This window comes from Ochlerotatus camptorhynchus, unplaced genomic scaffold (genome assembly GCF_037179485.1).
Source record: "Ochlerotatus camptorhynchus isolate MF236.1 unplaced genomic scaffold, CSIRO-AGI_Acam_v1.1 ptg000101l, whole genome shotgun sequence".
NCBI lineage: Eukaryota > Metazoa > Arthropoda > Insecta > Diptera > Culicidae > Ochlerotatus > Ochlerotatus camptorhynchus.
The window spans coordinates 167,998-191,824 of record NW_027040591.1 but is presented as its reverse complement, the minus strand read 5'-3'; the positions used below and the strand labels follow the sequence as shown (position 1 = coordinate 191,824).

At 42.4% G+C, this 23,827-nt stretch overlaps 1 protein-coding gene across 1 annotated transcript in view; it reads left to right on the top strand.

Moving 5' to 3' along the window:
• Positions 1-23,827, top strand: part of LOC135699020 (ras-related and estrogen-regulated growth inhibitor-like protein) — a 92,046-nt gene that overhangs the window by 47,256 nt on the left and 20,963 nt on the right. The window contains exons 2-3 of the mRNA XM_065219205.1: positions 5,485-5,599; positions 23,287-23,600. Of these exons, the coding sequence (XP_065075277.1) occupies positions 5,524-5,599; positions 23,287-23,600 (390 nt within the window). The 5' untranslated portion in view covers positions 5,485-5,523. The remainder of the gene's footprint in view (positions 1-5,484; positions 5,600-23,286; positions 23,601-23,827) is intronic.

Here is a 23,827-nt window from a genome sequence, read left to right as displayed (position 1 = left end):
ATGGCTGTAACGAAAAAAATGTCTGTGGAAAAAAATAAAAGTCTGGCATCTCTGCTCAGGTGGTACCCATTAAATGATTGCACCTGCTGGGGACTAGAGTTGGAAGCTCTGGGAAAGGATATTTTCACCCTTCCGTTAGCTTTTCTAATGCATTAGGGAAAATTTAGACAGTGTTTGCAGGCCGGAAATGACCCAACTGCTCTAGGCAGGTTTAACGGCCATCGAAGCAGACTCAAATTTTAATTCCGTTCACTCAGTTTAATTAAAACCACGGTTACTCATAGACTGAGATTTGGGCGTAATTGCTTTGGAAAACAAACACGTCAATCGCCGATTTCTCGCAATTGAAAGCTCAATTTCGAAAACTAATAACACTTACAGGTAGAAAAAGGATTCCTCTATCATTTGGTACAATTAGCCAACATTTAGATACCAGAGCATTAAATCACTTAAAAACTATGTTGATAACGATTTTAACCAATATTTTTTGACGTAGGATCACGTCTTTTGGCAACATATTGGGGGTGCAATTTCAAAAAAACCGAAATCGACCGCATTACGAAAATATGTCAGGTTTTGACCACTTATAACTCTGTCAATAGCTGATGGATTTTAATTCTAAACAAGCCAAACGATTGGAAATTTATCTACTAATCTGCTAAAATGAACACTTTACTAATTTTCAATAGGTCACTATTGAAAAATACACAAATGTCCAACTGTTGCAATGCTGATCAAAATTATCCCCGAATGCCTGCAAAAAGCGCTTTCCCTAACACAGATTTAAAAATCGAATTCGATGCGGTCTCACTGAGCGGAGCTCATTCAATCGCCGTGTGTGGTGGTGTCAGGTGGTCGGTGTCAGCAGCAGCAGCAGTGCTTTCGGCGTGTGGCATTGAACATTGTTCTCCAGTACGCAACGAAAGGCTGCCTGTAAGCAGCGAGCTGCAGAGCCCACATGAGCATCCATAGAAGGAGTAAGAAACCGCACCGCTATGGATCGAAATCAGTTTCTTCGTGAGTCGCTGTGGGTGATCTATGCCAAGCACGTCACCCTTGCTCCAAACAACATACTGCTCAACAGCCTCATCCGTGATAGCTCAGCATTACCAACCATCACGACAAAACGGTCATTTTCAGGACCACTATAAATTTGATAAAGATTATTATTCGGACATTTTTCAAGGTCATCAATCGGATGTCGGTTCCAATATGTTAAAATCTACCATACCATATATTTTTAAGGCAACATTGGCAGTGCAATTTCAAAATCCAAAGTCGGTCGAAATTCGGTAAAAGTGGTCTGATTTTGATCCAGAGATGATGGATTTTAATTCTGAATACGCACATCTATAGGATATTTTTCTACAAATCTGTTAAAGTTAAGGATTTGTCATTTTGTTGCTATGATAATTAAAATGATCACTGATTGCCTGAGAAAAGCGCTTTCTCTAACACAGATTTCAAAATTGAATTCCATCCGGTCTCGACAAACGCTGTTCATTCAATCACCGCGTGTGGTGAGCAGAGATGCCAGACCTACGGGAATCTCCGTAGATCTACGGATTTTACAAATTTATGCGGAAATACGGATCCGTAGGCTAAATCTACGGAATTTGATACAGTTTCTACGGATTTTTTCTTCAGTATACGTCTCCCTTCAGAATCGAATTTTACAATCTAGAGTATAATCTAATTCTGAAGGGAAAGAAGCATAAAGTAAAATACACCCTCGCAACTTGTCAACCGCCTTTGCTTCCGACACTTGCAAAACAAGCTTTCAAATTACAGTACCAATCTAAAATGTCATACAACAGGCTCTGTCATACGACCCTTTCCCTGAAGGCCGTCACGAATGTATGTATTTTAGTTTTTCTCATAATAAGAGCTGCTGATGTTGTGTTTGTGTGAATTCTGAAAATAGCAAGCAACGATGTCCTAGTAATAACATTTCTGATCAGAAATGGTTTAATTTACACCAAGTTGAGGAATTAGACGAAATCACATATGCCATATCCCAACTAACAGCCAATAATCGCTTAAGTCACTTCTATGCAAATATCAATCAACTTTCAACTTGTAGCTGCAAAACAAAGCTAATAAAGTGAATATATAACTAATTTGATGGCTTCTATACAAACAACCACTCTGGCTGAATAACATAAACATCAAAAGTGATTTTTCAACAGCTAAACAACCTGTACTCAGCTAATACACTGGGTTAGCGCTACTTTGGAAGCATTTTTACAGTCAACTAGGTTTATTTTTAGACGTGTGCAGTTTTACAGCTTTTACTCTGCTCCTTTACAAAGCTGTTGTCGAGAAAAGTGATTCATGTGCACTATTATAAAGCCTCTACTCAGCGATATTGTTGAAGTAAGTCATGTAGATTATTTTACGTCAGTTCAAAGTGTTGGCGTAGCGAAGTCGGTAGTGTCAAGGTTTGCTAATGCAGTCGTCTCGAGTTCGATTCCAGGTTCCGGTGCAGGGTAAATAATTTTGGAGTGCTCATAACTAATTTCACTTAATATGATTATCACAGCAAAATAAACTTAATCAATTCCTCCAACAAAAAAGTGTAAACAATATTTAAACACCGGCTTCAAGAGAAAGCTCTGTAGTGATTATTAGATAACCGGGAAAAGGTTGAATAAGCGCCATTCGAGTTCGCACACAACTAAACAGCAGGATAACAGCTGTTTAGAAGCGTAAATGGAAGAGCAATAAGAGCTTGTTCCTACCGTCCCAACAGCTATAAGTAGCTGACTAAGTTCGCCAGATTTGCTTGTATAGACGTTGTTGAGTAAAGGTTGTCTCATATCGTATAACGGTTGAATACAGCTTGAGGCTTTATACATAAAATGAGTAAAGCGTTTACATTGTGAAAATTGTTAGTTGGGATGATAGTTATATGATATTAATTTTTTTTTGCTCGAATGTTGTTCTACCGTTTGCGTTGTGTAAGAGAGACGACGCTCTCTTCCCCGTCAGCTCGATGATAATCAGGCCTTCCATAAGTCGTCGTACTTGTCCGGTTTTATAAAGAATACTACGGTTAAAACGTGGCTTTCTTATTAGATTACGACGCCACTGTACTGCCGCTACGGGATCACAATTGATCAGATCGCCATAGATGGTCTTGAAACCCCTACAGTGGATCCTCAAATTGAGCTGGAAACAATTGCCGTGGATAATGAGACAGAATTGCTGCTTGGGCAACAGGAAACGCTCCTTTGGAATGAGGAAAAATGCTTGGACATCGCTCCCGCGCAAAATCGGATTCATCTGTCGTTAATATATGACGATCACGACGAAGAGATAGCTTTTCCTGCCATATGTTTTGGCCATCTAAGGAATTTAAAGCCATATTTCATGATGGCATCCAGTAAAATTTTTCGTCAAGACAGGCGTGTGGTCAAACCACAACATTTGTTGTATATGACAGTGAAAGTTCTTCGCCTTTGAGTTTTCGAAAGCTTGCAATGAACTTTTAAGTGCACGGGGACCGCTAACATTACACGTGTCAACCCTAAGAACCGCCTTATTGATGGGGCAGTGCATTGAGCGAAATCTATCCTTCCTTAAATGAATACCGACTTCAGTAAAGTATTGGCAACAAAGGAAGAGACATTTTTTCACCATGATGCGACAATTGGGAAAGCCTACGATGTTCCTCACACTTAGTGCAAATGAGATGAAGTGGCTCCATTTGTTGAATCTCCTACATCGATTGTCAGAAGGACACAATGGCAATTACTTAACAGATCCTATCCAGGAATTGACTGCACTTCAAAGAGTAAGCACTCTGGTCAATGATGATCCAGTCACGTGCTGTGTGTACTTCAACAAGCTGGTTGACACGATTGAATTTCAGCACCGTGGAAGTCCTCACGCGCACATCTTGCTATGGCTAAACAAGGATCCCCGGGAAGCAATCAGTAAAAGTATGCCAAAAACTACAGGTGCAACAGTATCATGGTATTCATACTGTACTTTTCAGGGCATGTGTACATGTCCCAACTAAAATTCATATCAAAAGCTTCTTTTTAGAGCAATCATAGTCATACTAAAGAGTATAAACAGTCCCTCTGTTGTCCCCGCTCAAATTTCTATTCCTACGCAAAACACAAGTCCTGCTACAGTTAACAAATAACATTTATTATATAAGACCACGTAGTCCGACGTCACCATTGCGTACAACCCCAAAGGGCTGTCCATAGTAGTTTTTTAAAAAGTTAAGTTAAACGATTTACCATTCAACGTAAAATATCACCTTAGAACTAAAAAAAATTACCTTCAACTAAAAAAATCCGTAGTAATCCGTAGATTTGAATAAGTCTACGGAATTGCATATAATAAAGTCTGGCATCTCTGGTGGTGAGCGGTGGTGTTCTCCAGTACACATCGAAAGGCTCCCCGCAAGCAGCTAGCTATCAAGGCAGCCCTCAACCACTGATCGGATTCAGTGCTCGTCGTGATTCTGTGATTGATGTGTTTTCCCTAATAGATATTTCATTTCCGCAACGCTATCATCGCCAAGAACATCGAGGACAAATTTCTAAAGCATTGTTCTAAACTGGTTTCCAAGCTTCCAACCCATCAGTCCGTTTCAGGACCACAAATGACTGATAAAAGTAAGAGCTTGTATCCAAGACATACCGTCCAGGATTGACTTGTACTACATGGACATCGACAGAGCACCTCACAAACAGAACTCTCAAATTGCTTCCGAATTTCAACCTATTGAACATTTTCGCTGATAACGAGTTAAGAAATACTACTAACTCGTAGAAAACTACCTTTCGTAATCCTACGTCAAATCTACGGTCGTGTCTTGGATACAACCTCTTACTTTTTATTACGACCGTTGTTTGTAGCGAGTCACCCCACTGTGCATCGCGTCACGCAAATGGTACACATAGTGGAAGCCCATTATTGGAAACCTGTCGCTTCGTACACGTGCATTTTGACTGCGCTAGAAATACCAGGCACGATCTACTCCCGGGAAAATGCCGTTAAGGATGATTTTTCCCTTTCAGCTTAGCTACACAAACATTGGAAACTTCACAACGGAGCAAAGTTCAGAGAACAGAACACACACAGAGCCGTGCCAACGATGACGTCCTGCGATTGGATACCCACGTCCTACCTAAAACCTAGCTGATCTGGTCCGATAGCAATGATGCCAACTGTCAAGCGTGCACACGTGCTCGTACGTGATTCTACGTTCTGTTGTCCTCCTATATGGCACGGATCACTGATAGCGTCCTCTCCGTCCAGTGACCAGGGCCACACGGGGCAGATTAGTTTTGCAACTGCCGCCCACCCTCCTAATTTCACCCCTTCCCTCACATCGTTGGTTGCCATTATCCTTTGAGCGAACAAATTGCCTTCCCGGAAGTTGACTCCTCAGGAGCTAACTACCTACACACACTACATCCTATTCATATCTCATATCTGTTTTTTTTTTCTCTTATTTCGCAGATATCGTTCCGCAGCAAATCCGGCCTCAAAGAGTCCGTCATGAAGACGGATGAAAAGACCAACGTACCGAGGGTACGGATAGCGGTCCTCGGGAATATGAACGTCGGTAAATCAGGTATGTTTCATCGAAGCGCATATCGTCATCATTCGTACCGAGGCGGGGAGGAGCATAGCAAAACAAACCTTAATCCCAAAACTGTACGATTCAACACGATAGAGAGTGGGCTCACGTTGCAACGTAATTGACACGGCAACTGCCAAGTCGCATTTCACGTGCGACGTGCGGGGAACTCACGATTGCGTTGTTACAATAGTTTAGGATGAAACTTTGGGTGGCAATTCACCAGAAGTTCTTTTACATCAATCCTGAGTATTTTGAACAAAAGAGCACGTGTCCAACTTTATGCTTGTTTGAATTGCTCGGGATTAGTTTTATTGGTTTTGGATTCAACGTCCGTTTTCCATGTGAAGTACATCTACCTACGATTGCATTTTGAAACTAGCAGATATTGCCCATGTTATCGCTCTGCTATGCTAATCAAGTGCAATACAACCCCGGAAACATTTATACGAGAAAAATAAACAGAACATAACCTCACATACAAAAATAAACTCAAAACCACATAATTCAAAATTCAAATCGAAAACGATCTAGCATCCTTCAACTGGTGAACCTTTAACGAGCATCAAACCACATAGTGATCGTTTGCGTTCATCAACTCCGAACTAACTGACCCTGGTGGTTTTAGCTCATTTTCATCTCATTTCCTGACAGCTCACAATCCGGACGAAAAAAATGCTTTATGAGATATTGAGTATCCGCACGCACCATATACATCAGTTTGAGTGGTCTTTCTCTTTCCTAGCCATCCGCTTTCTGCACCAGTCTTCCTCGAAATGCTTCGGAATTTCCCTCCGGAAAATGATTTCCATTTCAGATGACCGCTGCTACTTCCTCGTTTTTGAATCACACAAACAAAAAAACCAGGCCAAAAGCAGGTCAAAGACGCATTCTACAAACAACACAGTCAACGCTGCAGCTAATCACCTTGTAGCACCAGGCGGTTCATCAATGGGGCAACGGCAGTTCTCTGGTTGATCGTCATCATCATCATCATCATCATCAACGCATGTTGACATTTCACAACACAAAACGATGGCGATGACTTAGCAATGACAGAGAGGTCTAGCCTATGTGGGGCTTTGAAATGATTGAATTTTCCAACAGACCTCACCATCCCCGGCGCACACCGGTCCCCGAGAATTGTCAATCACCAACCAACAACAGTCGACCGGAGTGTGGAACTTTTTGCTGCTCGAGCGGAATGTGTCTGATACTGTGTATGAACGGAGCAGGATGTGGATGGGTGGGGATGCACGGGTGACACAGTTTCTCGGACCGAACCGACCAGGTAGCAAACGGCATTTACGCACAAACACACAGAGTTGTGTATGGTAAACAATTTTCCTTAGCATCATTGATACGGGTAGATTGGATATCTAAATCAGGAAAAACGATTTCCTACACGGAAATGTAAATTGATTGAACCGAAACACAGGGTGCAGACAGGCTACAGCAGTGGATTCGATAGATAAATAACAGGTCGTGGCTTGCTTTTCCGACTCAAAGGGATGTTTGTTTACCAGAAGTTGACGAGCATCGATTCAGCGGGATTCACAATAACTTGTTAATGCAGTGATATTTTTAACATTGTAAACAACTTGAGGTAGACACTGCTATTCTAATGAAGGGGTCATCAACTCTGCACACCTCAATCTGTGCCGAATGTTTTAGCGGTGCCAAAATCTGTGCCTAAGCGTGCCAATCAAGTATCCCGTGAGTTTAGCATCACTGAAGTTTCAATTACTTTTGTGATAGTTTGTTTGTGATTGTGCAAGAAAAAGAAGTGTGCTGGATTGATGTAAGGAAATTCCATTCGAATAAGCAAACTGCAGGCTGGCAAACTGGGCAAAGTAAACCAAATCGGTTCCAAGATTCAGGCCGTTTATCACCAACAAAACACTGAGCGTAGCAGCTACAATGTAGCCCTGGTGGAAGCCGGTTTCGAAGCCCATCTCAGGCGGATCCATGGCATAGAGCTTTTTGACGTTTAGTTGGCGCACACTATTTCACCATTTAAATCGAACAAGCGCGAGCAAGAAGGAAACAGATTAGTGGGAAAACAAACCGTGCATTCATCCATATGTGCTAGATAGAGAAAGCCGATTAAACGTCAAAAAGGTCTATAGTTCGAGTTTCTAGTGGATTCCGGCAAGCTGGACGCGGTCCTTCGTCTATGGTGCGTTGATTATGAAGCAGTAGGACAGCGATCACAACTGCAAGGTGGCGGTGGAACCAACAATCAATATGAAACTAACGATTTTAAATTGGCTCACCACTTTAGTAGCCTATTGGTCCCAAGTAAACGATTGACCGACCCCATTCTAGTCGAAATTCTAGTACTACACAATGTTTGTTTTGATTCGCTATGAAAGTTTGACAGATAAAATTAGGGGTTAGTGGATTTTCCTATGTTTCGAGGGGTGAATCGATTAGCTTGGGACCGAAGAGAGTACCAGAGCTGAGCCAAAAAGTTGAGCACGTTTCTTCGGGACCTTCTAGTCTTAGAGTATCCTCTATGGTGGAACTGTTCAATCGGCTGCAAGCCTACCTGAAGATTAGTGGAGATTTTGCAAAAATGGTTTTCGAACTACGAGGGGCCGAATGCGGGTATTTTGTATGCGCAGGGGAAAGTTTAAAGGATTCAAGGATCGGGTTTAGTTTGTTAAAACGTAGGGGAAATGTCTCTAATGTTGGCATATGGATCTAAGATTGGGCCCAACGCTAAAAATCTGCTATTTATCAATTTTATCTAGATGAACGCGTTATTGGGACGTTACTAATGGATATTTTTGGTTGCTATTGATAATTTGTTGGAGTAGATCTTACGCTTCAGGTTGGCCCAGAAATTCTCGATGGGACGCAGCTGGGGACGTTTGGTGGGTGCCACATCGATATTCAGCCGCTCCATATCCTCCAACGATCTCTTCGAGTAGTGGGCCGACGCCAGATCCGGCCAGAACACCACGTGTTCGCCCTTATGGTATTTCTTGATGAACGACGCAACTTCGAGGCAGGCATTTCTTACTATAAATGTCCCCGTTTACGGCCAGTCCGGAGTGAAAGAAGAGCGGCTTTGACATACCCTTCTCGCTGATTGTCAGCCACAGCAGCACCATCTTGGGGAACTTGGTGTGTGAAATGAACTTCACCTCGGAGCTCACTTCCTTCGTGGGGGAAGTAAAATACGAAGTGCCCTGCCAGTCGTTGCCATCCAGGGTGAGATAGGTCTCGTCGTCCATCACCACCGCCACGTCGCGATTCGCCGGGAAAAACGAGTTGACCATCTTATTCAGCCGCTGCCGCTGCGTCATTGCCTGCAGCTCCGAAACCAGTGGACGTGACTTCCGCTTCCTGACATGTATGTTCATGTTCGCCAGGTACTTTTTCACTGTTTGGCCGGTTGCACCGACCTCCCGGCCAAGCGCACGCAGCGATGTAGCCACTTTCCCCTCGGTCTTCCTCTTCAACATCCTTTGGAGCTTCTTGTCGCTCAGGGTCGTAGGCCGTCCAGAACCGGGCTTGCTTTCGATGCTCTGATTGTTGTCTAATAGTGCCAAGATGTTGTAGATGCGTCCACAAAGTGCCGCACGATGTCCGTTTTCGACGCGGCGGGGTGCCGTTCTTTGAACGCGCACACTTCTGAACGGAGTTGCTTTACTGTTTTGCCATCACGGTTAGAGTTAGACTGATAGAGCTGTCAAATTTTGTCTGCTGACTCATGGGTTACTATGATTGATGCTGCATGGGTAGTTTCGTCAGTGCGGGTGAAGGTAAACCCATGAAAAATCGACAATTTTTGTCCATTTTTTTTTAGTGCAACCGTTAATCTTAGCTGCAGACTAGCTTATACAAGCAAAACACACCTGTATAAGCTATTTTTGCCTGCATAAGCTAATCTGCAGCTAAAATTGTTAGTAGGGCTTTCATCTGATGGATCGCTAATTCATTTCTTTTTAATATAGAAAGCTTGCATTTAGCCCAATTTAATGTTCAGTTAATCCACCTTAAAATAGGTAGAGCTGGTAAGCTAGTATTCTTCCGATCAAAGTTTCAAAATGTCTTATCGTTTAGCCACACTCTGTATTTTCACAAAAGGTGCACCTGAGTACGCACCCTACTGATTTATCGGTAAAACACGGAGTGTGGCTCAATGGTGCGAAACTTTTGAAGTTTGATCGGAAGAATGCTATCATTAATTTATCTATTGTAAGATGGACTTACTTAAAATTTGATTGGACTTAACATTAACATTCTATATTGAAAAGAGCGATCCATCCCTGCATCTGAAGGTTGAAATCTTTAGCTTTGAGCGGTAGACGATGCAATTGTGCCTTTTTGATGGTGGTTGTGTTCTAAAGTCTGGAACGCGCAAAAATTGGTCAACTTCAAATTTGTGTATTTCTGTTAAAAAAGCATAAAAGAAACCTGAAACGCTGCATTTGGAAGTTGAGTGTATATACAATGGTTGCTATGATGAGTTTTCACCGTTTGCTCTCCAGTTTTCAAAATGACGTCCAAGCAAGAGGAGCAGCGTGTCAAAATTTTACTCGCACAGCAAGAGAATCCGACGTTCTCACACGCCAAGTTGGCAAAATTGGATGTGGCCAAATCGACCGTGACAAACATTTTAAAAGTGTTTGGGGAGCGTCTGTCGACCGCCAGGAAGCCTGGAAGCGGTGGCAATCGTGATCCGGACGTGGCAGCGGCGACGAAGAAGGTGGCGGTGAAATATATAACCGGAATCCTAACCTCTCCATCCGGGACAAAGTTCGACTGTTTCGTCATGTGAAAGCGGATTTCAAGCAGCTTCCGGGGCAGGAGTTTTATACCGCATCAGGAAAAGGGAAGGTGGCTGAAACTTTCAAAACCATCAAACTATCGAAGTTCCCGAAAAAATATCTCGTCTGGCAAGCCTTATGCACGTGTGGTCTAAAAAGTGGCATTTTCATTACTACGATGCGAACAACGTGGTTGTGGTACCCAAAGACCACAACCCTCCCAACAGCCCAGAACTCCGCCCTATCGTAAGGTATTGGGCCTTGGTCAAACGGAATCTAAAATAAAACTAATAAATCCATGGAAAACGAGCAGCAGTTTAAATCTAACTGGCCCTCGGCGGCGAATAAGGTCGATGAGACCACTGTGCAAAATTTAATGAGAGGGGTTAAGTGGAAGACACGGCAGTTTGGATTTGGAACACGAACATTTTTTTTCCTTTAAATATATGAATTGAACTACCAAAAGAAAAATAAGAAGATTTTTGTGATATGAATTTTGACTGAACGAAACGATTTTTTTTGTCGACCAATTGTTGCGCGTTCCAGTCTTTATGTGCTGGCAGTCTTCTTGATATCTTCGGTAATTCAATTTGAATTCTTCTCATGAACATTTTGCAAAAAAACTCCAGGAAATCTCTTCAAAAACCCTAAAGTTTATCCTAAGATTCCAAGAATTACCTGAAGTTTCCAACCGGAATGCCCTGAATTTCTGCCCAGAAATGTCTGCCTTGATATTTTAGGTAATTCACTTTGAATTCTTCTCATGAACATTTTGCTCTCCAGGAAATCTCTCCAAAAACCCTAAAGTTTATCCTAAGATTCCAAGAATTCAATGAAGTTTAAGTTTTGAATAATATCAAGTATGTACTTCCGCAAATCCAATGCAGTTCTTCTCAAAATTCTCACGGAATCCACTAGGAACACTTCTCGGAATGCCCAATGACTTATCCTTGAAATTCGCTTGAAACTCTTCCCAGAATGTCCGTGGAATTACCCTCAGAAATCGAGTTCCTTGGTATTCCTCTCGGAATTTATTTTAAGCTCTTTTCCTTTTGAGTCATCCTTCAAATTCCTTTCGAATTAACCTAAGAATTTTCTTTGAATTCTTCTCAGAGCTGGTTGGGGATACTGATTAGAACTGAATCCCCAAACAAGTGACATGAAATTCTACTCAAATCTCTCATTAGAATTTTTCTGGACCTATTCCCGCTACGAACTTTGATCTTGAAAATTGTGAACACAACATCAAGTCAGTTTGTCCCATCCAGCAGAGATTAGCGCATATCAGTTACATCCTGAAATTTGTTCGTCCAGAGGTCAAGTTACAGTTCTGCTTCATTGCAACTGGTGGGAAAAATTCCAAGAAAAGTCAAGAGGAAATTCCAGAACTAGTCTTGTCTTAAGACACTTTAAGGAGAATACAGAAAAAACTTTCCCGAGGATGTCTGAAGAAACGTTCAAAGCAAATCAGAAGAAATCACCCCCTTTGCTTTGTCATCAGTTTCGAATCTAATAGTAACAATAATGAAGAAACTCTGTGATTGTGTATACGGTAAATTTCTCGTTAGCTTCAACCACCCACCAGATGCGAGTTCAATGAACAAATCAACCACCCACGTCGCAGGTAGGCTTTCAGGTAAAGAGAAAAAATATAAGCCCATCTCTCGCAGCCCTTCAATCAACAACGTATACCAGTTCTCTAATTGGGGTCAATGAACTGAACGCTTTGCTACGATGCAAATCGACACCACGCAAATCCATAGGGACGATTGACACCTCCAGCTACCCTCCACAATTCTGCGGCTATTATCCTGTAATTTGCGTTCCCTACATTCACAGAACGATAGTTCAATATTCATTTGCCATTTATTTGAGTTCATTGCCCTGCGGTTGCTTTTTATTGGTGACTGCAATTCCGATCCGAACATTTTTGGCATTAGGCGGTTTGATATTGAACTGAAACCTTTTCCTTTTTGCATGCCGCTCACTAGGGTGGGTTACATTTGCAACACTCAGCTCCCCACTGCTCTTTCGATTTGTATTGAGGTCTCAAACAAATGTGTTAAATTTGATCGAATTTTGCTGCGATCTGGATTTACGGAAGAATTCCTTATGTTGTACATGGGAAACGCGATAAAACTATTAATTTGCATGCCAATCATTCAAAAAACTGTTCAATTTTGACCAAACCTGCGATTTAGATTGGAGAAGCTACGCAAAACAACTTCGTCGAAGACCGCAAATCGATTCGACTTCGGTGCAAAAAGTAACTAATGTTTTAATTTAGAAGTGCTCCGCACATACCTAAGCTCTTATATAGGTATGCGCAGAGCGGCCTAGTGCTAGTGCCTAGTGTATAAAAAATAAAAACTTTTTCCGCAAACTTTTCTCAATCTAAGTCCCAGGGTTGGTCAAAATTGAACAATTTTTGAATGTCCGACAGGCAAATGAATAGGCTCATTCCGTTTCCCATACAAAATTTAAAATTCTCCCGCAAATCCAGGTCGTAACCGAATTGTTTCAAATTTGGCCCAGTTATTGGGGACGTCATTACAGATTGAAAGATCTGCAGGAAGCAGGGAGTTATTATAGGCCATTCAAACCTGACCCACCCTACCGCTCATTGTTCTGTATGCTCGCTCACGGGCAGTGAACTTTACCCAGCACATCGCATCGCAGAGTTCGCACTCCGCGTGAACAATAAGGCAATCGACCCACCGGAACTAGTGGGCGGTTGTGAGGCAATATGAAAAGCGCGCCCGGGATCAATTATATCACGTCGTCATTGTCGACGTCGTCCCGCAGCAAACTTTAACTTCCCATCCATTGTGTTCAATGTGTTCCGGGTGGTTACTGTTAATGGTTCGGAGAAATACTGTTTCTGTTAACTTGGGAGAGCACTGCTTTGCACGTCACAGCGACGTTGTACAACGTTTGAACCTTAACCTTTTCGCATAAAATTAATAGTTTTTTTTTAATAAAGGGTATTGTTCGTAGAAGGTATTATCTTGGCATACACACTTAATCTAGCTCGGTAAAATCTCCAACAGCCGATTACCTCGGCATTTAGTTTCACTGATATTTCTGCAAAATATCTGTTTGTTAGCTGATATCTCAGCAAAATGTTTTTTGTTAGCTGAGTGGCGATTGTTTTAAATAAATTGCAAAACTACTCGGCTATTGGAATCTCAGCGAAAAAATTTAAGTGTGTAAAAAAATATGTCAGTCAGTTTTTTGTTCTTGGAAACAAATCTTAAGAGTAAGCTGTTCCAAAGAGATGACGTTTGTGACCATTCAAAGGTTGTCTCGTGCTAGGAAAATCTCTATTAACACTCCGAACACAATGCGGTGGAGTTTTTTTTTGTATCTATAATCGGTTGCTGATCTGGCCAAAACCAGGCCCAGGAGACAATTTCTAGTTCCTCAATCCCTATTATTTGCCGCTGAGAAGCTGTTTCGAAGCCAAGTAGAACCTACACGAGGCGTCCCATCATTCGTCCCATCGTTCGTCCCATCGTTCGTCCCATCGTTCGTCCCATCGTTCGTCCCATCGTTCGTCCCATCGTTCGTCCCATCGTTCGTCCCATCGTTCGTCCCATCGTTCGTCCCATCGTTCGTCCCATCGTTCGTCCCATCGTTCGTCCCATCGTTCGTCCCATCATTCGTCCCATCATTCGTCCCATCATTCGTCCCATCATTCGTCCCATCATTCGTCCCATCATTCGTCCCATCATTCGTCCCATCATTCGTCCCATCATTCGTCCCATCATTCGTCCCATCATTCGTCCCATCATTCGTCCCATCATTCGTCCCATCATTCGTCCCATCATTCGTCCCATCATTCGTCCCATCATTCGTCCCATCATTCGTCCCATCATTCGTCCCATCATTCGTCCCATCATTCGTCCCATCATTCGTCCCATCATTCGTCCCATCATTCGTCCCATCATTCGTCCCATCATTCGTCCCATCATTCGTCCCATCATTCGTCCCATCATTCGTTCCATCATTCGTCCCATCGTTCGTCCCATCGTTCGTCCCATCGTTCGTCCCATCGTTCGTCCCATCGTTCGTCCCATCGTTCGTCCCATCGTTCGTCCCATCGTTCGTCCCATCATTCGTCCCATCATTCGTCCCATCATTCGTCCCATCATTCGTCCCATCATTCGTCCCATCATTCGTCCCATCATTCGTCCCATCATTCGTCCCATCATTCGTCCCATCATTCGTCCCATCATTCGTTCCATCATTCGTCCCATCATTCGTCAAGCTTCGTCTACAATTTGGACTTATAAATCAACACATGTTAGGCAGCATTCAGGTTCAACTGGCTAAACTTGGTGAGTTCGTTCCATTTTGTAATGTTTTATCTTTTCAAACCAGTAACATTGGGGGATCACCTTTTTGTGGTGCGTTACTGGTATAAGATCTACCACCGTACCCTAGTCGTGATAACTTCAAACTAGGGAATCAGGATTTTCCGGTAATCAAAGGATTACATTTTAGTGCTTGTTACTTTTTATGACTTGATAATAGTGACAAGATTCGGGTAGTGACCACCGCCGTTATGCATTTATGTATATTGTATATTTCAAATCAAAAACATTTTTTATGTTCATAGAGTTTACATAATCCATTTCCCTTTGTCCCCTTTGTCCTGCTACTTTACCTTTCCCTCTTCTCTGTTCAGAAAGCGAGTAATGGCGCTATAGCCATAAGCCATAAAAGGCTAAGACAAGAGTTAGTGCTCATGTACAATCCGTCAGAAGAAAATGGAGCATCACTTAACCTTTCAAGCTTTGATGCTTCCAACAGCCAACCAATCATATAATTACCAAAATCGGAACGTACGGTACGAGATGTCCACGTTTCATCCATTTATTGGATTCTGAAGTATCGTGTTTAAATCTTCGATTTAAACAGGCCCGATGTTTTCTGAATCATCTTGCCCCTTAAATGCAGAACTGGCTGTGTTGGTGTTAGATTAGATTAGATTAGATTGACGATACTCTCCGTGCCCTTATGCTTTTTTGGAGGATGGACCTCTAAAGAAATTCAACAGGATATTTGAGGGATGTCCATAATTTCAAAAGGATTTATGTTTTGGGGGAAACCCTAACAAATTAGTCAGAGTCACCATGCCGCGCAGAATATGCCTGCTTAGGATCCGAACCCAACGCAAATTGTATAGGTAAAGAAAATTGCATAACCCAGTTCCAACTGCACCATTGATGAATGGTGTCAACAAGAGCCCGGTGCACGACGATCCTGCCATTCTGTAGATGCATCTGCAACCGCAGCAGTTTCTCCCGGAGAACCACTCGATACGACTGATGGTCCACCAATCATGTTAGCCGTACAGTTCATTCTATGAACTGAACGCCGAGATTCGATTGACTGTGGAGGCTGGTGGAGTTAATGGATCCCAAATTAGCAACATTAAAAAGTATTCTGCTTACAGAATTGTAAAGGTAACCACACCGGAGGTAACGGAGCCAATCTGAATTTGAAGCCAATTCCGGCGAGACCAAGCAAGTATGACAAATATGAAGGGACAACAAGCAGAGACAAAGAGGAGGTAGTAATTAATCGTTGGCCACCAGTATCAAGATCCTGGGCCAGTATTTGGAAGCTGTTGGAAATTAGTCGATGGAAAATGTTGATGAACGGATTAAAAGTAAGAGGTTGAGAGCCATGAGAATGAAGAAGAGCAATACTAGAAAATTTTAAAATTGTTAATGAACAGCCTTAGTGGTTTGTGCCTCCTGTTTATTTGTATAGGTGTTCAAACGTTCAATGTCATGGATGCAGTCGTTTGACTACCTCACCAAAAAATGTACAGCTCAGTTAGACGAATTCAGTACCTAACAGCGACTGCTGGAATTTGAAAGCTACAGTAAGTACTGAAGGTGTATTGCTGCTACTACTATCGCCGCGGCACCGGCGGGTATTTTAGGTCAAACCCGTCCTGATTTCTAGGATGTACCATTGCCCGAGTAGCATGATGATAATTAAGAGGCACATCTTCCACTCGCCATTTGAGTACTTATGATACAGGATTCGGCGCACGTCTACCAGAATGACGCCCGGTACAGAACTTTCTTCTCATAGATGGACCGTGGAGTGGCTGAACTTCAAGGTTCAACGGTCAGTGTATGCTGGCTAACAGTTCCAGTAGTGGCCGACGATCCAGCGTATGTCAAGCTCCTCATTCGTTTGGCATCGTTGAACCAAGAGGAATGAATGTTCTACAACAACAACATAAACAACAAAAAGACTCACATGCGTGTTATTTGGTGGTCGTTTAACTTATAAACTGGACAGCCACAGCGATTACCCTCGTAAATTCTATGCAATATGCACGCAAATAGCTCGTTCAACTATCCGTAAAAAATTGACAATGTAAACATAAAATCTCATAAGTCATAGCTGCAGGGTTGCCAAACTCATGCTTGATTGCCACGCTTCGGCACGCTGGGCACAGCTTTCGGCCCAGATAAAGTACACGGCACAGATTGAGGTGTGCAGAGTTGAGTACCCCTTGCCATAGTCTGTACGGGGTATTAGCAACCGGTGGAAACTAACAATTTTAAATTGGCTAACTACTTGACTAGCCTATTAGTCCCAAGCAAATCGATTAACGTACCCCATTCTAGTCGAAATTCTAGTGCTAAACTTTGTTTGTTTTAATTCGCTATAAAAGTTTGACAGATAAAATGAGGGGTGCGTGGATTTTCCTATGTTTCGAGGGGTGCATTGATTAGCTTGGGACCGAAGATAGTACCAGAGCTGAGCCAAAAAGTGGAGCACGTTTCTTCGGGACCTTCTGGTCTTAGAGTTTCCTTTATGGTATTAGTTTGCGTGAGAGTATTTTGATTCTCGAGAATGTGTTTAAAGCCATTATTTACATTTGGTTGTTCCATCTATTTCAATTGTTGATCTACAACTATTCTATCAGGACGTTGATCGAAGCTTTTTGACAGCTCGTTTGTTCGCGGTGTCTGTTTTGTCTCTCGTAGCAATTTGTCTACGCCTACAATCACAATGGCTACTCCAAGAACCTCAAGGTGCCTCGGGGAACCTGTAGCAAGAGACAATTGGATTTGTTCGCCAGGACAAGCCGTTTGACAGTTCTTTCTTCATGGATTTCCACCGGTCAGCTCACTACAGTCTTTAAATGGATCATTGACCACAGTGGCCACTCCCAGAACCTTTCGGAACCCTCGGGGAACCTTTGTCCGAATTCAATCTTGTCAACTGACATGGTTATTAATGGAATTTCCAAAAAAAAAACTGAAAATTTTGATACGGCCATGACTAGCATTTGCTGAAATTAGATATTGACCACTTCCTCCGGGGCTTCCGGACCCTATTTTGAAGAATTCGAGTGGCTATTGTCACTCTGCTCAGTTAGCATGGCTTTTAGTGAATTCTCCATGAATTTCTGAAGGTTGTAATACGCCTCCTTTTCTTGAAATCTTAGATTGGACAAAGTTCATACAACTTGGTAAAGTTCGGAAAACGTTCCTGGAATTAAAAAAAAAAGCAGGTTCCATGAAAACTTTTATGAAGTATACTTTCAACGTTGTTTTTCCTTATAATTCTACTACTATTACAATTCCTTCATTTTCACTTTCACTAACTCACTTTCACTAATTCACTTTCACTAATTCACTTGCACTAATTCACGTTCACTAATTCACTTTCACTAATTAACTTTCGCTAATTCATTTTCTCTAATTCACTTTCACTAATTCACATTCACTTATTCACTTTCAATAATTCACTTTCACTAATTCACTTTCACTAATTCACTTTCACTCATTCACTTTCACTAATTCACTTTCGCTATTTCGTCACGCCGCAGCGGAAAAGCCTGATCTGAGTAAGCCTAATTGTCTCATTGAAAACTAGTTAGAACCAAATCGACTTCGGATAGGCATCTTGATGTAATTTGTGACAAACAAACATTTTCACTTTCACTAATATTCACTTTCACTAATTCACTTTCACTAATTCACATTCACTAATTCATTTTCTCTAATTCACTTTCACTAATTCACTTTCACTAATTCACTTTCACTCATTCACTTTCACTCATTCACTTTCACTTATTCACTTTCACTAATTCACTTCCACTAATTCACTTTCACTAATTCATTTTCACTAATTCACTTTCACTAATTCACTTTCACTAATTCACTTTCACTAATTCACTTTCACTATTTCGTAACGCCGCAGCTGAAAAGCCTGATCTGAGTAAGCCTAATTGTCGCATTGAAAACTAGCTAGAACCAAATCGACTTCGGATAGGCATCTTGATGTAATTTGTGACAAACTTTCCGTCTCCGTTCCGCTTCCTTTGATAAAGAATTACATATTTTTCCCGTTGATCTTGTTTTCCGTACTGAGTAGCAATGCTACCGACGCCAGGGAGGCAGCTCCCATATCTGGACCCTACCTATCGACCCATCAACTCATGGACCGGAGACGAACGGCTATACTTCACTTCCGAAGGAAGGCATTTTCAGAGATTTTATGAGCCATAAAATCCGGGAGGCACCGATTGGGATTGAACCCAGTGCAGAAAAAATGAGAGCGTAATTTCATACACATAAGTCCCCATAATTCCCGAGATATGTGTTATCGAAAATTGGAAATGGCAGTGCAAAAGAGCCATTTGTGTTTGCAGACCAGTATGTCCTTAATTGATTTTTTTTTTCTCTCCCTCATCCTTTGTTCAAAGCAACCTGGCAGAAGTAATCATTTTACGAAAGCCCCTTCACGTCACTGTAGCTGGATAACTCTAATTCAATCGACACCAGATTACGTCTGCAGCTTCTTTGAAAGGAGCATAGTGATTTTTCCCTTGACCTGAGCTCTGCAGTTGCAAGAAACTTATGTAACGGCATTGAGCGTTGTTGCTTGGAAGCTATTGACCTTTTATTCGCAATTTCACTCGAAGCCAACTTTACGCAATGGAGAAAAGAAAATAGTGCCGAGAGGCTTCTTGACAGCATTGAACTTCAGCAATCAATATTAATGTCGACACCTACTCAGAAATGTCGAGAAACTGTTTGCTGCACTAAGGAAAATTGACCTTTTGCGGTGTCTCTGTAAGCCAAAGAGATAATAGGTCTGTTCCCGTAGTTGCTTTTTTGCTTTAAGTTGCTGTAAGAAAATAATATGGTACAGCAAGTACGGGAACATTGCTTTTTGCTGTTTACTGTACAGAATCTTTCAGAAAAGCAAGTACGGGAACAGGCCTAATAAGTGAAATGCAAATCAATGAAGAGTGAACATTTTTCCATTTAGCTTCACTACGTGATCAATTATACCTGGTAAGAAAAGCGAACTTTTTTTTTCTGCAAAATGTCACGGTGGTATTTATTGTGCGCTGCATAATAGATCGCTATAAGAGGCGTGTTGTGATGTATAAACAGAAAGACTACGGGTGGTCTGGGAACGTGCATCTATATTGGCGATTGTTTTTGTTGCACAATCGCCTTAGCATTAAAATGGTGGATGATGAAAGCTTGCCGACCACGTCTAAATTCTACCAAGCAAGCTGCTCTGCGCATACACTCGAAAGTGATAGCAAGAAACGAACCAGGAGAGAAATTGAAAGAATGTGAAAAACATTCAACGCCGAGTGCAAACCTGAATGAAGGCGTCAAATCTGAACGGGAATTGTTTTTGCTCAGCAATAAAATCAGATGGATTTGGATGATGATTTTTCCCTCGGTTCTACGCTCAACGAAGCAACTGAGCAACTCACCTTCATCACTGTTCATTTCTGATGCGTGCGAAATCCGTAAATAGTTCCAAATCAACAGTTTACTGGCAATCTTGATTTTAAATTCTTGATCTGATTGTTATAGTAAGTATTTGAACAAACACTGGTCTGTATTTTGCGCCGAGATTTGGTTTCAAGACATCGATCTGGATGCGCGTTACTGTGTGATTTCTGTTTACGCTTTTGCGACGATAAACTCTGTCGAGAAAGCGTAAACTTCCTCATGTTAACTTTCATTCATTTGACTCAGTTTCCATTTCAATCGAGAACTTCAAGTGGCATCCACTTCGGTCCACTTAAATTCATCAATCCAATTCACTCGACACCTCAGGTGATGGGCCGTTATTTAGATTGCTCGAGCTAAACTCACTCTATGCCTGCACCGAAAATCCATCCCGTGAAATAAAAACACAATGGCCGTTCCCGCGGCATCCCGCCGCGATGGGGTTCGGTGCCAAATGGGTCCCAGTTTTCCCACTGCTTTCGAAATTTCATTCGCGAAAATGTTTATTTTGAACTTTTCGCTACCTTCGGTACAGTAATGAGTGGGTGCATTGCGCCAGGGTGGTGAAAAACCACAGAGCAATTTTCCTGCCAACGAACGGGCGGCTATTTTTCCTTTCCTAGCATTTACTCGTCTTCACTGCATGGCACTTCGGTAATGTCCGCGTTTTTCTCCGATTGACTGAACGTGATCAAACTCTTCATTTGCATAGCGGCTGTAGAGCTACTGTGGGTGTGAGCATGCTGCGCTTGAGGGGTAAAAATAATCCTCCATGTGGTGGATGGCCAAAATAATTTGACGCCCCTGCACCCGGACGCACCACCGGGCCAGAATTTCTTTGTTATGAAAGTTGTCAATTTCGGTTTCGATGACGCCAGCTGATGAAGCGAGTGTTTGTGTTTTCTTTGGCGCAAGATTGGATTTGGAGGATAGGAAACTTTTCGGAACTGCTTTTAGAGTGGGACTCCAAAGCCGGCAATGGTGCTGTTGACAGATGAGTCACGTTAAACGATGGACGCTTGAATCGCCTCGCAAACGGAAGTGACATTCAATCCATATACTCTGGTTAGGTTTCGCAATCAAAGAGCGTACTTAAGTGCAGGAAGTCAGCTTTGGGAGGCGGAAGTCGAAGAAAACAGAAATCGAGTGGTTTTAGAACTGTTTCAGCGGTGAAGGTCAAACGGGGAAAAAATGGAAATGGTTAAAATTAATTGTTTGAATGAGATGTCAATCATCGTAGAGAAAACCACAGCTAGTTAAAGTTCATAGCCGCAACAAAAAAAAAACGATGGCAAATTGCCCGATTTCTGGCTGGTTGACAAATTTCATTTTCGTTTTACTGTTGGCTAACTTATCCCTAAAATTTATGAGAAATCCTGGGACAGCTAAGCTAAATAAAAACAGGGAAGATGCGAACGTTCTCGTCTTGTCGCATAATAAGGCATGTTTTCATTTAGTTAGACTGTTAACCTTCAATGTGAGTTGGGTTTACAGCTGATGCTGATTAATTCGGGTCAAATTTAACCACATTCCAAACATCAACGCGGAAGGGCTTGATCTTCGGTTCAATAAAGAGAAGGAATGTGTGGGTTGTGCTTGGTAGGGTTGGAATCAGATAGTAAACCCAAACTGCACTCTTTTATTGGATAGACCAACGAGAGCTCTGTTTGCGATTCGGCTCATACCATGCTTATTAAAACACATAATCGATTAGTTCATGTTATAGACTACTAATGGTAAAAAAGGCAAATGTACCTTAGATTCGAGAAATTGCCCTTTTAAACCCCAATCAACCCCAAAGCTAATTTCACTTTTCACCGATCGGGATAAAATTTGCAACAGCTCAAAGCTGTTTCGAAACACCAAAAGAGCCTTCAATACGTTTGAATAGCCATACAACGGTAAAATAGGATTGAATTATGGGAAACTTTGTGAATTATAGTAATTTTGATTAAATTTTGATTGATTTGGTACTTTCGATACTCTGGCACATTTTGTACAGAGTCGATTGTAATCAAAATAACGATCCCCCTACTGCAAATCCCCCGAAATTGAATTGAACCCCACCCAGGTCATCCAACCAAGGTTCTAAAACATCCGCAAACGATCCTTCATAGTCATTGTTATGCAACGCATTTTGCCCCACTTCTGCCGCAATTCTGCCTCATTTAGAAAGCTCGTTAACCTTTTCCACCCTATAAACTCAATGCACAGGACGTACCTACTATTCATTGATCGACCGAAGTTTTCAGAGATGAGACTCTTTCTTCCCGCTTAGAACGCTATACTCAAGCCGATGACGGGAAGAAAAACATCCGTCCCCTGCTCGATTGACACTAGACGAACCCATCTGCTAGTGTCACTCCACTCCACATATTTCACGGTGCGCTGCATGTTCCCAAACACTACGACCGACGTCTCATCGCTCTCGCAAAGTGACCGACCCCATGTAGCCAATGTGAGCACAGTGCCGCATATTATGACTAGTAGAACTAGAGAGAGCGTAGTTTGTCAAACCACCATCCCGTGCCGTCTGCACCCAACCGGACAGATACTTGGCACGTGTGCATTCCTCCACTGAACCTGCTGATTGAGTTTCCCCCCCTATTGTATGATGGGGGGATGCAGGAACATTTTGTGTGAAAAACCATCAAAACGTAGCTCCCTAACCCTGTGCCGCCATAATACATATTCTTATGAAGGGGAAAATAAACAACTTATTGAAAATTGTTGATCCCCTCCCAGCTTGTCCGATCTCTATCATAACAAACGTTCACGAGTGACTTTGAGGGACACCAATTGTAGTTGTACACGGACCCGGCTCGGCATCTTAGCCCATGTAGAAGGTTGAACAAATCCCTCTCCACGGAACAGTTTGAAAGGTGGATTTTCCGCCATTCGGTCAGATGGACAACCTTGAGTATTATATTGTTATTAGCTATGACAAGGGTAGTCCTTCCGAGAAATAATAGTCATAAAGCATGTTATATGCTCATCTCCCCGGCCCCACTCACAGAAATTCCTACCCCTCCAATTCGTGTAAAATGGGACCTAATTTTTCGACTGTTTGCTTTCTTTATTTTTCTCTCCACCCGACCAGCTCTCACCGTGCGCTATCTCACGCGAAGGTTCATCGGTGAGTATCGCTCGAACACGGACCTACTGTACAAACAAACGGTGACCCTGGACAGTGGCGTGCTGGACGTGGAAATAGTGGACATCTCGGCGGAAAACGAGAATGATTTCCCCGTGGAGCAGATCCAGTGGGCCGATGCATGCCTTATCGTCTACAGCATCACGAACCGGGCCAGCTACGAGTACGCTCAGCGGTCGCTAGCCGAGCTACGCCAGTTGCAAAACTCACCGTCGGCCTATCTGATCGGGAACAAGGCCGACCTGGACCACTTGAGAGAGGTAAGTTGCCGTCGCCTGCTGTTGCTGGCTGCCATAAAACGTTTAGTGGATTAGATGATGTTTGTTTTCCTATGTATGCTGGGGAAGGGGCGGATTTCGGGGAAGAAGGGATTTCGAGATCAAAGAAAGCAATGGGTGAAATCGTCTGGCACCGAGCTGTGTTTACGGTGGGACAGATGTGATTTTTCATAGTTTCCGATTTATTTATTTCAAAATGCTTTTATGAA